This window comes from Xyrauchen texanus, chromosome 17 (genome assembly GCF_025860055.1).
Source record: "Xyrauchen texanus isolate HMW12.3.18 chromosome 17, RBS_HiC_50CHRs, whole genome shotgun sequence".
Lineage (NCBI taxonomy): Eukaryota > Metazoa > Chordata > Actinopteri > Cypriniformes > Catostomidae > Xyrauchen > Xyrauchen texanus.
The window spans coordinates 24210584-24225479 of NC_068292.1; the positions used below are offsets into that span (position 1 = coordinate 24210584).

Genomic DNA, 14896 nt, shown 5'->3' on the forward strand with positions numbered 1-14896 from the left:
CTTCTGACACAAACGTATATTGATTTCTCTGGAATAATGGAGGAGTCATATTTTAATGTACCTACTCTCACTTTCTCTTTCTCCCTTCTCCATTGTTCTCAAGATTCATCATCTCAGTCAAACAAATTTCCATCTTTGTTATTTCTCTTTGTCTCTGGCTGTTTCAGCTAATTAAAATATCCTCCCTTTTTCCTCCTCAATTTTATTGTAACCAGTAAAACTCTATCATTTAGTCTTCTGCTGCTCTTTAATGAGAGTATTGCAGGAGGCTTCTCTAGGTCAGTCATGTTCCAAAAACATTCACATGAGATTCTTTAAGTATTTTTTTATTTTGTCGTGCTTGGTATCTTTCCCCTATAAAGATGTACAGTTTGCTATATCAACAGCGACGCAAAGACTATAAAATAAACAGGAAGTGTAAGACAAATAGGAGATGGACAAATAAGGAGAAGGACACAAAGAGGATAGAAAGATCAAGAAAGACTGAAGTGAATGAAAGAGCAGAGAGAAAAGTGGGTACACAGCTTTTTCTACAGGTAAAACTAAAGCATGGGAAGTATACAATTTATAGCATTTACAATTATAATAACAGTAATAATAATAATAACAATAACAATAACAATAACAACGATCAAAATAGTCCAAATGATAATTAATAAAAAACATTTAAGACCTCAGATATCTCTTTAAGATTAATTTTTTTTAGTTTTCAAATTTTTTTAAAGATAATGTAACAGTAGTTTGTTCATTTTCGCACCTCTAAGCTAATTTTCTGTTAGTATGATAGCATCGCTTTGTAATGCGTGCAAAAGTAAATATTTTTTTTATCAATTTCTTAAGAGTAATTTAGCTTACTATGTAGACTTTTCCATACAAATAATGACTTCAGAGATATGTTTCGATGTGTAAGTGTTTTTGTGTCATAGCAGTCATAAAATCTAAATTTCTTACATGTTCTTTGCCAACACCCTTCTTGTTTTTTTTCTCGCCCAAGTCAAGCTATTTGCAGTTCTTCTTTTCCAATGATGCTTCTCAATAATTAACCCCCCAGTTTTACAGTTTCAGAGCAAGCCATCCGCTCCAATTCATTCATAAATGAGAACAAGTCTAATCCCTTAATTATTAACAAACAGTAGTGGAGCGATAGAGGGAGAGGAAGGACAATTGGAGAGGAGGAAACTGAGAATCACTGAGAGAGGATCAAAAGAGAAGAACCTTCCTTCAGCAGGACCACTAAGTTGAAAGTAGACAATTGTGCACAAGATTTTGGCCAACATGAGCAGATAATTCAGTCGCTGGGTGAAACACAGCAATAGCACGGTATGAATAATTTATGAGGGCGGCACTAAGCTCTTAGTGATGTGATTGGTGGATTTATATTCTTCTCTGAAGCCTAGATGATTTGGCAATGCTGGGTATTTCAATTTGCTCATGTTGGGACATTCAATAGCTCATAAGCACTTGTGGCTTCCTGCAGTGATGTCGTTGTATCCAGTTATGGATTGGCCCATATTGAATGGCCAGTTTTCTCTCCTGGCCCTACAATTACAGCTAACTGGCACTATCTCACACAACTGAAAACAGAAAGTGTGAGTGTGAGACAAGAGTTGGTGTTTGTGGTTCCTCACATCTCTTTCAATAATAATAATAATAATAATAATAATCCTCTGCCTTCTCTCTTTCTCTTGCTGTCTCTCTCCACCCAACTGTGTTCTCCGTCCTCTCCTTCCCACTCCAACTTCATATGGCACGATTGTGATGCTTCCCTCTCGTTGTCATTGTGGTGGTGTGTAGGTCTGTTTGGGAGCAGTGTGTGTGGTTGTGGTGTGCATTTTGTTGCGGTCCAGTGTTTCTGAAGTGCTCCACTAGGGCGGCACTACAGTAAGTACTCTTTCTTGCCCTGGCTGGCATCATTACCGTTTAGGAATGCCTCCTGCACTTCACCGTGTTCATCCAACCCACTGGCCTCATGAGTCAAATATGAACCTTGAGAGAGTAAAAAATAGAGAAAAATAAAATTTCTGTCAAATAGATCAATAATCAGTCCATGAAGAAATCAAACAAAAACCTTTAATGTCACTTTTACATACAACTACCTGTCAATTTAAACACCCTCTTGTCATTCCAAATCCATATTATGGTTATTTTATGCAGAACACACAAGGAAAAACTTAATTAATATTCCTGTATGTTAATTACAATAGCAGATGATAAGGTCTCACTTTAAAGCTTAAATATATTGGTGTTAAAATACTTCCATCTTAATATGTAGAGGGAGCTACAAGTAGCCATTTGCAGGTTAATTTTCTCTTAAAAATGTGTCTCTGTTTTTTTGAGTGCCCTGTCCAGCCTGACAAAACAACATTGACTCAACCAAAGTTGTGAGTTGGGGGCAGTACTATCTGTTTGTGCAATCAACAGCTGACAGGATATTGTTTGAAAACAATTTTTATATTTCAATACCGTTCAGTGGTACAACTGGACAAAAATCACACACTTCATCTTTAAAAAGCTTCTGCCATTTAATTGAAAAGACAGAACGGAATACTCATTCAAATGTTTGTGTTCAGCATAAGAAAGAAAGTAATACGAGTTTGGTTGAGGGTGAGTAAATTGATGATAGATTTATTTTTTGGGTGAAATATTCCTTTTTTTTTCTTTCTCCCAAATTTCGAATGCCTAATTCCCAATGCGCTCTAGGTCCTCGTGGTGACATAGTAACTCACCTCAATCCAGGTGGCAGAGGACAAATCTCAGTTGCCTCTGCGTTTGAGACCTTCAATTAGTGCATCTTATCACGTGGCTTGTTGTGCGCTTTACTGCGGAGACATAGTTCTTGTGGAGGCTTCACACTATTCTCTGTGGCATCCACACACAACTCACCACATGCCCCACCGAGAGTGAAAACCACATTATAGCCACCACGAGGAGGTTACTCCATGTGACTCTACCCTCCCTAGCAATTTGGTTGCTTAGGAGACCTGACTGGAGTCACTCCGCACACCCTGGATTCAAACTCGCAACTCCAGGGGTTGTAGTCAGCATCTTTACTCGCTGTACATAATGTTGAAATATTCCTTTAAATTACCTAACTACATAACCTATTATTCACTTATAATTTGTGTTATGATTATTTATATTTGTTAATGTTTTTTCAAATTTGTAGATATATCTACAGTGCATCCGGAAAGTATTCACAGCGCTTTTCCACATTTTGTTATGTTACAGCCTTATTCTAAAATGAATCCAATTCTTTATTTTCCTCAATTCTACAAACAATACCCCATAATGACAACGTGAAAGAAGTTTGTTTGAAATCTTTGCAAATGTATTAAAAAAAAAAAATAAATAAATAAATAAATAAATAAAATAAATAAAAAAAATTTAAAAAAATCACATGTACATAAGTATTCACAGCCATTGCTCAATACTTTGTTGAAGCAACTTTGGCACCAATTACAGCCTTAAGTCTTTTTGTGTATGATGCTACAAGCTTGGCACACCTATTTTTAGGCAGTTTCTCCAATTCTTCTTTGCAGGACCTCTCAAGCTCCATCAGGTTGGATGGGGAGTGTCGGTGCACAGACATTTTCAGATCTCTTCAGAGATGTTCAATCGGGTTCAAGTCTGGGCTCTGGCTAGGTCACGCAAGAATATTCACAGAGTTGTCTCGTAGCCACTCCTTTGTTATATTGGCTGTGTGCTTAGGGTCATTGTCCTGTTTGAAGATGAACCTTCGCCCCAGTCTGAGGTCCAGAGCGCACTGGAGTACATTGCTGCATTCATCTTTCCCTTGATCCTGACTAGTCTCCCAGTTCCTTCTGCTGAAAAACATCCCCACAGCATGATGCTGCCACCACCATGCTTCACTGTAGGGATGGTATTGGCCAGGTGATGAGTGGTGCCTGGTTTTCTCCAGACATGACGCTTGCCATTCAGGCCAAAGAGTTCAATGTTTGTTTCATCAGACCAGAGAAATTTGTTTCTAATGGTCTGAGAGTCCTTCAGTTGCCTTTTGACAAACTCCAGGTGGGCTGTCATGTGCCTTTTACTAAGTAGTGGCTTCCGTCTGGCCACTCTACCATACAGGCCTGATTGGTGGAGTGCTGCAGAGATGGTTGTTCTTCTGGAAGGTTCTCCTCTCTCCACAGAGAAATGCTGGAGCTCTGTCAGAGTGACCATCGGGTTCTTGGTCACCTCCCTGACTAAGGCTCTTCATCCCCGATCACTCAGTTTGGTTGGGCGGCCAGATCTAGGAAGAGTCCTGGTGGTTCCAAACTTCTTCATTTACAGATGATGGAGGCCACTGTGCTCATTGGGACCTTCAATGTTGCAGAAATGTTTCTGTACCCTTCCCCAGATCTGTACCTCGATACAATCCTGTCTCGGAGGTCTACAGACAATTCCTTGGACTTCATGGCTTGGTTTGTGCTCTGACATGCACTGTTAACTGTGGGACCTTATATAGACAGGTGTGTGCCTTACCAAATCATGTCCAATCAACTGAAATTACCACAGGTGGACTCCAATCAAGTTGTAGAAACATCTCAAGGATGATCAGTGGAAACAGGATGCACCTGAGCTCAATTTTGAGTGTCATGGCATAGGCTGTGAATACTTATGTCCATGTGATTTTTTTTTCTGTTTTTTATTTGTAAAAGATTTCAAACAAACTTCTTTCACGTTGTCATTATGGGGTATTGTTTGTAGAATTTTGAGGAAAATAATTAATTTAATCTGTATGCCAAAAATTAATTGCCCTTGGGAATTGATGAAGTTGTGTAGTACAATGTATGTATCTGCCTCTCTTACATCTGAAACTAATTTACCTGTTTGATATCATGTTTCTGCCCAGAAGACAAAGAGTTAGGGCTTTTTTTGCAGGGCCAGCAAAAGTAATCTACTGTACTTTGGGAAACTTATGCACATCAACTTTTAATTAATCATAAGATCAATCTGAGATACAGTCGTCCTTTATGTTCTACAGCAAAGTCAGCAATATAACCTTTTTATTCTCTTCATTATATGAGCCACTGGTTTTTCTTCTGTGGCATCGAGACAAATAACTCAAATATCTCTGGCAGAAGTATCTCTGTGGCACTGGCACAACACTGCTTAATTAAAAAATCAATCTTATTTATGCACAGTTTTATTTTTCTACAATACCAATGTAAAGCAGACGCTGATGGGGTCATTAAAAAACAGTGGTGTCACAGACCGCACAGGACCAGGACAATGCATCTAATTTCGCGCGAAAGGAGAAGTAGGAGAATTAAAGAGCTTTAATGTTCCACTTACGTGTCCCCTATATGAACCTCTGATTAATAATTTCCATTCTGCCTTTCCAGCTAGCCCAAGGTTAGACAGGATCAGCCCTAATGTTCTGTGTCTCAACATTGATGGGTGAAATAACAGCTTTTGACTTTGATTGGCAGGTGGGCTCTGGTTCCTTGGCCCCCTTAGCCTCCGCCCCCAATTTGTAAGTGCTGTGAACTTTATTGGAAATGGTGAAACACTGAGATGGCCAGATGTTCTCAAAAGACTCCAGTGACAAGGTAATTAAGTTTTCTTTATAGATGTGCCACGATACGGTCGACAAAAAAAAAGGGCCATGCCAATGTTTCCCACATTTCCCAGGGCCAGATTTCTATATTACAGGTCTATTATTCTAAAGCTATTTTTGTTCTCTCTCATCTCCTCTCCTTTCATCCAGACATATTTATGCTGACACTCTGTTCCTGAGTCTTCCCTTCAGGAACACAAGATGTATCAAACAACTACACCATCCATTATAAGTTTAACCCTAGAATGTCAAAAATGACCTCACATCTAATTTTGATCTGCCACACCAGGTATTCCTCAATCAGGGTTATGAGGGTTACTTTTGAAATGTATTCCACTACAGATTACAGAATAAATGCTGTAAAATGTAATTTGTAACGTATTTCGTAAGATTATTCAAGGTCAGTAATGTATTCTAAATACTTTGGATTAATTCTTCAGCACTGGTAGATTTTTCACTTGTTTTGACTATAAAAACTCTGCAAGTACAGAAAAACAAAACACATGATAAAAATACATTCTCTGAAAAACCTAAATATCTTATGCAGTGTTGTTTCTAAAACAAGATAAATCAAACTGATTTTGTTTTAAGGATTTTTAGATATTATTACAAGAAAACAATAAAATATATATTATCAAGAATACGATTTTTGCCCTAATTTCAAAGGTCTTACTAGAATTTTTTTTTTTGAGCTATGTGCATGTAAAATGGCTAGAAATAGCATTTTAGTTTAGCATAAAGTTTTTTATTTCATTTCTATTTCTTCTGCTCCAAACTTACTTCAAACTTACTTTAAACTTAATTCTCTGTCTGCTCGTATGAATGTAACACATCATAAGAAAGTGTTTCACTGCTGTTCAAGTGCACTTTAGATCGCATCATTTATATGTATTAAAGTTTTCTATCTGAAAGGACTAAATATTAAATTAAACAAATGACAATAAAATGCAAAGTAATCTCCTCAGTAATCAAAATACATTTTGAATGTAACTGTATTCTAAATACCAATGATTTCAATTGTTCAATTAAATTGTTATTTATTTTTGTATTTTAAATACGTATTCCCGTTACATGTATTCTGTTACACCCAACCCTGTCCTCAATATAGGTGTGTTCTATCACGTGAAGTGACTTTTTTAACATATAGTTGAATATTGTTTAAATTATAAGAGAATTTGCATCACTACACTTAGAATACATATGTGGGTCCTAATTAACTCCTATACTGTGTGTTTCCTATGGTATTGAATGCATTTTACACTGGTATTTTATTTTTGTAATACATTGTTTTTTTTTCCTAATTTATGCCTAATTTAATTTACATTACTCTGTGCTTAGGACAAGACAATGTACTGTAAATGCATCACTTTGAGTCCTATCTGGATGCCGTGCTTCACTAGGAGACTATGAGAGCATCATGAGCACTTTCAATGAATGTATTTTTGTTTCACCTGGAAGCCTGGCTTCTCTATATAATGTGAGGACAAGCTCTTAAATGGGGGAGAATTTACAACAGCTAATAATTGAAACAGTGATATGTGACTGACAATGTTTGCAGTTTTAAAACAAAGCAGTGCACAGAGTGCTGGAAGATGCAAGTCTATCATAAAACATTTCATTTAGCATCCATAAACTTGTCTCTCGTTTATTTCCATTTACTGTAAAAATATAGTTCTGCGCTTGGACAGTTATTTACGCTGAATATTTTTAATGTTTAGTAGTAATTTGAGAAGCTGCTCTTAGGAGCATCACTGCAAACACCAGATCTAAGAAAACTGTTTTTTTTTCCCTTCAAATTGATCAATCACATCTTGTCTTCTCCACTCTTGAGAAGCACCAGCCAACACTGCTCTCTTCTATTTAGATTTATTTCTACCTCCCTCTCTAAAGGTGAGGTGTAGCATGTCAGTGTGTCACGGCCGGTTAAATATGTGTGGACAGAGGAGGTCACCTTTCTGTCGGACGGAGCACCAGATGGTGATGATGAGCACACAGATGACAGTGAAGACCAGCAGAGCCAGGATGCCCCCTATAACTGCATATGGAACTGCACTGTGGGTCTCCACAACTGCCCCGGGATCTGAGACACACACACAAAGAGAAGGGCTTTAGCTTTAGTATTTAAACAAAAAACCAAACACCAAGGAAATGGAAACAAACACAGAGATAGGAAGAAATCTGATTAAATAATGCTGCGGATTTGTTTGAATTTCTCACATTTTTCCATGTTTAATGGTGTAAAATGACAGGGAAAGTCCATATGCAGAGGAAAGATGGATGGGAAAAATCGGTGTGTGTGTGTGTGTGTGTGTTTGCTACTTTCAGAAATATATACAATAAAAAATATTTTTCCTCTGGAATTAATTTTAGAGGCATTTTTGAGGGCATATTTTATATATATATATATATATATATATATATATATATATATATATATATATATATATATATATATATATATATAAAAGGGTGTTGTCCTTTTATGTAAAATACTTTTTTAATTTAAAAATTTAAGTATTACATTTATTCAATTCATTTAAATAAATTCTCAATTTCAATAAGGCCCAGAATAAAAAAATAAATAAAGACAGAGAAGGAAAGTATGCTTACTTGCAGGGAAACAGACAACATCACTGACATGAAAAGTTTCTACGAGTGTCTGAATACGAAGATAAAATGTGCACATCTTAGAGAAATGCTTGAGAAACAGTGGAAGGTCTGGAGAGAGGCACGGCATGGCGCCTTTGAACAGGATGTCGACTAAGATTTCATTAGCAGTCTGTTTTATAAAAGATTAAAAATTAACAGTGCTCCTTGTCTCAAGCACACTTTTCAGGAAACCAGCCACCCGGCACTGAAGAAGGGACATAGACAGAGACTGCAGCCTCTGTCTCCACGCCAGTGTACTTCTCTTGCAGTTGTCTTCCTCTCGTATTCTCTCTCTTTCCTTCTCTTCGAGAAAACTTTCAACTCTTGCTGGCAATTGGAGAAAGCAAAAATGCAAGCCAAAGAGAGAAAGAGAAAAGAGAGAAAACCTTGCAGACCCGTGGTGCTCAGTTTTAGCAACTGATATTTCAAACAGGTTGCCAAAATGTGCCTTGCACTAAAAAGGCAAACCCAAGCATCTAACTATAAACTTACTAAACTCCCTATAGCTACAGTGTTGCCTGATAGTAAGAACACAGAAGACTTATATATGGTCATTTACACACACATACAAATATATATATATATATATATATATATATATATATATATATATATATATATATATATATATATATAGATGCTCGTCTCGGGACTCGAGTCTGGAGCCAGTGCTGAAGCAGTCTCATATGCATCAACCCCAGTGGCGCGACCGCCACGGAGGATGCCATATGTCCCAGGAGCTTTTGGAAAAGTTTTAAAGGGACCACTGTGCCCGCCCTGAAGGCAGCGAGGCATTTCAGCACTGACTGCGCGTGCTTGTTGGTGAGGCGCGCTGACATTGAGACTGAGTCTAACTCCATACCAAGAAAAGAGATGCTCTGAACTGGGGCGAGCTTGCTATTTTCCCAGTTGACCTGAAGCCCTAAACGGCTGAGGTGCCTGAGCACATGGTCCCTGTGGGCGCATTGTAACTCTCGGGAGTGGGCCAGGATGAGCCAGTCGTCGAGGTAGTTGAGTAGCGAATGCCGGCTTCCCGAAGCAGAGCAAGAGCCTTCGTAAAGACGCGAGGGGACAGAGATATGCCGAAGGGGAGGACTTTGTACTGATTCGCCTGGCCGCCAAACGCGAACCGTAAGAAGGGTTGATGTCGAGGCAATATTGAGACGTGGAAGAACGCATCCTTCAGGTCTACCGCTGTGAACCAATCTAGATGTCGGACGCAAGTTAAAATGTGTTTTTGCGTGAGCATTTTGAACGGGAGTTTGTGCAAGGCCCGGTTGAAAACTCGCAAGTCCAAGATCGGCCGTAAGTCGCCGCCTTTCTTGGGTACGATGGAGTAAGGGCCATAGAAACCCTTCTTCATCTCGGTTGGAGGGACAGGCTCTATTGCGTCTTTGAGTAAGAGAGTCGCGATTTCTGCACTGCATCCAAACTCCGAGCTAGGGGCACTAAGGGGACGGTTATTTTTGACGTACCCGGCGGGGTGGAGCAGCGGGGCGGAGCAGGTAATGTGGCGTCAGGTGGAGTGAGCCCTGACACCTACTGGCGAAGCTTGACCACGCGCCTCATAGGCCAGGTTTATGGTCCTTGATGGTTTATGTAAGAGACTACCGCTGTATTGCCCACCCGCACCAAGACATGGTAGCCTCTGGAAGAAGTATTTCAGCACCAGAAATACTGGCATCAACTCGAGACAGTTATTGTGACAACCGAGCTGACGACCCTCCGATCCCCTTGAGCTGGATGACCACTTAAGACCGCTACACAGCCAGTCAGGAAGGCGTCTGTTGTTAGCAGCCTGTGACGACAAGACGCACCTAGAGTGGGACCCAAGGTAAGAAACTGGGGTCTGAACCACATAGCAAGGGAACGAAGCACGTGGCGCGTAAACCTTATTAGCACTAGGGGACTGGCCCTTGGATGAAATCCCCTGGCTTTTAGCCACAGCTGAAATGGTCTCATATGGAGCAGGCCCAAAGGGATCACCGTGGACGCAGACGCCATGAGACCTAGTATTTGTTGATACTGGTGAACAGTGCAACCTTGACCTAGCCTGAGTTTGCTCAGGGTGTTCTGAATGGACGTGATACAAGCGGGAGACAACTGTGCCTGCATCGTGATCGAATTCCGTCAACTCTTTGACGTTGAGTCTCAGACCCGGAGAAACCAGATGAGCTAAGACATTATCCCTGTGCTGAACTGCCAGTTCTTGGAGCTGCGCTAAGATCAGCCAGTTGTCTATTTAATTCAGAATGCGGATGCCCCGGAGTCACGAAGGAGCCAGTGCTGCATCCATGCATTTCGTGAATGTGCGGGGTGATTGGGCTAGGCCGAATGGAAGAACCCGATACTGGAAGGCTTTGTCCCCGAAAGTGAACCTCAGGAACTTCCTGTGCTGTGGCAGAATTCCAATATGGAAATATGCGTCCATGAGATCGATCGTGATCAGCCAATCGTAATGTTGGATCTGAGACACGACCATCTTGACAGTTAGCATCTTGAACCCCCCCCCTTCTTGGGGACCAGGAAGTATCTGCTGTAATAGCCTGACTCTTTCTCTGGAATGGGAACACGTTCATGGCCCCTTTGACCAAGAGATTTTGCAGCTCTTCCCACAGTAGACGTGTCTGCTCCGGTTTCACGGTAGTGGGAACCATGCCATTGAAACGCGGAGGGCGGCTAGGGAATTGAATTCTTGTAGCCTCTTTCTACGGTGTTCAGAACCCACATAGAAATGCCTGGCAGAAGTTTCCACGCTGCCAGGTTCTCTGAGATGGGTATCAATTTCGACACATCCTGTTGATGGGACGTCGAGTGTTCCGCATCCTGGATAAAGGCAGGGAGCAATGGTACACCCCACTCTTTGTTGGAAGCCTCTGTCACCTGAAACACCAAAGGCGGCGGGAGTGAAGAGGTCCTGCTTCAGAGGTTGCTGAGGGTGATGAGCCTGTCCCCAGTCTTTACGAGGGGGAGCACGACTCGCCACGCTCTGCCTAGCAGAGTCGGTGCGGGACTGGGTGGCCGACAGCCCCGCCCCCCCTGAGTGTGGCGAGGAAAAAACTGCCCGAAGGCTTCCTCGTGGCTTTTCGCCTCCTGGAATCTGGAGATAACCGTATTCATGGCGTCTCCGAAGAGACCGGAAGGTGAAACCGGGGCATCGAGTGGGAAAACTCTGTCCTTATTCTTGATGCCCGAAAGGTTAAGCCATAAATGCCTCTCAGTGCGACCAAGCAGACAGCCCGTGTCATTGGTCGGTCTATGTCCGCTTTAGTCAGCACGGAGAGGCATTTATGGCTTAACCTTTCTATGATAAATCTGTGTTTATCCCCAAATAAACCTTTCAGATAAATCTGTGGCCCGATGAAGTTCAGAAAAGGCTTCTTCGTTGAGCGTTGCACCCGCACTCAGGTCTTTCATTAGGTCAGCCTGGTACGCCGGTAACACGGCCACGGTGTGCAGTGAAGCACCAGCCTGACCTGCCGCTTGATAAGTCCTCCCCACTAGCATGGAGGTAGTCCTGCATGGCTTAGTGGGGAGAGCGGGTTTCTTGAGTGATGATGCCGAACCCGGTGAGAAATAGCCCACAAACGTCTCTTCGACCGGCAGCATCATTGAATACCCCCGTGTCTCAGCACCCATGATAGTCGAGTATAAAGACGTCGAGGGTACGTAAACACGGGAAGTATATGGGTTCCTCCATGAGTGAGAAAGCTCGTCATGGAGGTCATCAAAGAAAGGAAGGGACTAATATAGCGTTCACTTTTTTTACATGTTTTCTTATTATATATATATTTTTTGGCCACCAGATAGAAATCTGTCTTATAGTTTGAAGCGGCGGGGGGTGTCTCTTGTTCGCGTGGCCAGTCTAGCTGTAGTCTGGCCATAGCCGGAGTAACCACCTCGAGTCATTTCTCAGCAGATTTATTATTATGCATGAAATGTACAGAGGTTCAGCGCCTCCCCTAGTGAAACGAAGAGGCGCCGAGGCGCGCTTCAGCTTACGACAAGGATCAGCTGGATCTGGGGAGAGAGCGAGCGATAGGGACGGACCCGTCTCTTGCTCCTCAGCCAGATATATGCGAGAGCCCCACGATGAAAGAGTGTGCGCTGACTCCGGAAGTAAGCGAGGCGAGCGCGAAGCATTTCGCCCGAAAGTAGGTTGCAATGCGCACACTCGCCCTGCCCCAACGTGCAGCATGCTCTTCCCCCAAATAAACAAAACAAAATTGGTGCCCTGACAGTCATAGAACGTTGACAGGGAATCTCGCATCATTTGCTTCGCTTCTCCGACATTTTTCTACCTTTGTCTTTTCTATTTTATATATATATATATATATAGAAAGAGGGAAAGGAGAAAAGGTTCACTGCGCATTGCCTAACAAATTCTAAATCCTAGCAGAGGAAAGAAAGTTTCTGACAGGCTAGTGAGACACACAGCACAGTATGCTTTGAAGAAAACGGATCTGACGACACGCTGGTGACGCGTCTATTTATAGCCTGGCCACAGGTGCATCTAATGATCTCACAAGTCAAGGCTATAAATTCTGGTCAATATTCATGGACGTGTTACACACATATTCACAGCTGGTCACAATGCAGGATTGTTCCCAAAAGCGCTTAGCAAAGCGCAGCATCATAGAGAAGCTTTTTGTAAAGGGAACATGAGAATGATGTCACCGCATATGAGCCATCATGTAAGATGTGCTTCTTTAGACATACCCGACTTCGGTAAAACGGCACCGAAGCAAAGCCTTCATCCTGTTCAGTACTCATTTCCCAGTAATACTGTAGTTTACTGCAAAACCATAATCTCCCAATTAACAGTTTTTAGAGATGGCGGTGTGGCTTCAATCTCTGGCTTATTTCAGTCCAACATATTTATAGTTTGTTTAGTTCCATCACAGTTAGGAAAAAGAGTGAGCTAATGTAGCTAGTATAAACTTCACATGCATATATATATATATATATATATATATATATATATATATATATATATATATATATATATATATATATATATAAACCCTGTTTCGGCCCCACTAGAAAGAAAGCTTTAAAAGAAAAGACAGCAAAATGTGATCAATTCAACGACTTGGCACTGTGAAGTGTGTGCAATGAAAATGATAGAAATAGATATGATATAATCTTCTTCTGCAGGTCATTCAGACAGAAGGTGTGTGCGTGCTAATCTTTGTGAGGGTTGTGCAGTGTTGCGTGACTTATTGCTCTGCTGATATGCAAATGTCTTGGAGTTCAGTGAAACCTGTCAGTAGCTCTGTAGGTGTGGGAGGTTCAAGGGCTCTCTGCTGACCCGACCCCATGTCGGGTCAGCATAGGGTTGGGTCATTACGGATGACAAGTGATACTGCTGAAGATGTAATTCTTTGTGGGACCACTCTATTTTTTGCTCCGTTTCAGCATGTGTCTCTTCATCTGTTCAGAGATCCTCAAATGGTAGCAAAAAACAAGGCACAGCAGCTGAGTAGCTACTCTAGAGAGCAGCACTAGTGCTTCAGATGACAAGGGCACTTAGAAGACAATAGGAGTGTGTGCACATGCATGTTAAGGAACAATAAAACAGCAAAACATGAATATGAAAATGAGAAGCTAGTATTTTCTAGCAGAAGAAAACATATGGAATGAGGTTGATTTGAAGTTAAGCCTTTAGAGGAGCGAAGTCCGGGAGGAATACACATGTTTACTAAGAATGAATAAAATTGTAACTCATTTCACATGAGAAGACGTTAGCCAATCATCACAGAGGTAATTTACATAAATAGGTTTCTAAGGTACATTAACCAAAACAGTGTGTTTAATTCTAAAATAAACAGAGGGGGTGGAAATGGTCATGTAAAACTAAATTACAACTATTTTTGAAGCATGAAACATTAACTATATACAATACCTGTCAAAGTTTAGATACACTTATGCTTTTCACACTTATATTAAGAATATTTTGATATAAAGGCTTATGCTAAAATGCTTGAAATTTGTAGACAACTATGTTTATGAATTTCTTTACAGAATTATATTTTTAATTATTACTTTTTGGATCAGATAGTATGGAAAAGCAGCCATTATAATATCCAAACGTCCATTTGTACTAGTTCATAGTTTTGGCGACTATATTTCGGTATTCTTAAATGTGAAAAAGAAAGTAAAACAATTTTTTTTATAAAAAAGTAATAAAAAATGAGTTAGCTGTGTCTAGAATTTTGACTGGTAATATAAGTGGAATTACAAGTATAAATAAATTAGTAAGTGAAATATTCTAGATGAAGTATGAATAAATGAGTGAGGTGAGGCAGGAAGTGTAGTGGAGGAGAGGTGAGGAGAACTAAGGTAAAGTGAAAAGATGGATGAGTGTTACCTTTGTATTCATCTGCATTACTGGTGGGTGGAAGGATGTGGTAAGTGATGGCAGGATGGGAGGTGGGAGGGAGAGACACTAGAAGGGAACGGCAGTGGAACAAGTTTATTTACAAACTACTGCAACTAAATACAAGCACATGCAGGGGAAATGCAAAATGAGGCATGTCAGTCTGTAGAGTAAGCAAGTTTGCGTGAGTATGTGAGAAGAAAACAAACAATCTTGTTCCTTTTGCAGGGGTTAGTGCTATCTTTGTGGGTTACATCTCCAGCCAGCAGGGTGCATCAGCTTCATGTTATGCCCTCCAATCCCTC

The 14896-nt window shown here is 40.8% G+C and overlaps 1 protein-coding gene across 3 annotated transcripts in view; it reads right to left on the reverse strand.

Annotated features, from left to right (window-relative positions):
• Positions 1–316: 316 nt before the first annotated feature.
• The window catches only part of LOC127658276 (cell adhesion molecule 4-like), a 185583-nt gene continuing 171003 nt past the window's right edge, over positions 317–14896 (reverse strand). For 2 of the 3 annotated variants that reach the window (XM_052147477.1, XM_052147476.1), the window contains exons 7-9: positions 14583–14660; positions 7515–7643; positions 317–1986 (exon numbers count right to left, since the gene is read on the reverse strand). In XM_052147477.1, the coding sequence (XP_052003437.1) occupies positions 1877–1986; positions 7515–7643; positions 14583–14660 (317 nt within the window). In that variant the 3' untranslated portion in view covers positions 317–1876. The remainder of the gene's footprint in view (positions 1987–7514; positions 7644–14582; positions 14661–14896) is intronic. The other variant, XM_052147478.1, reaches the window with a different exon arrangement.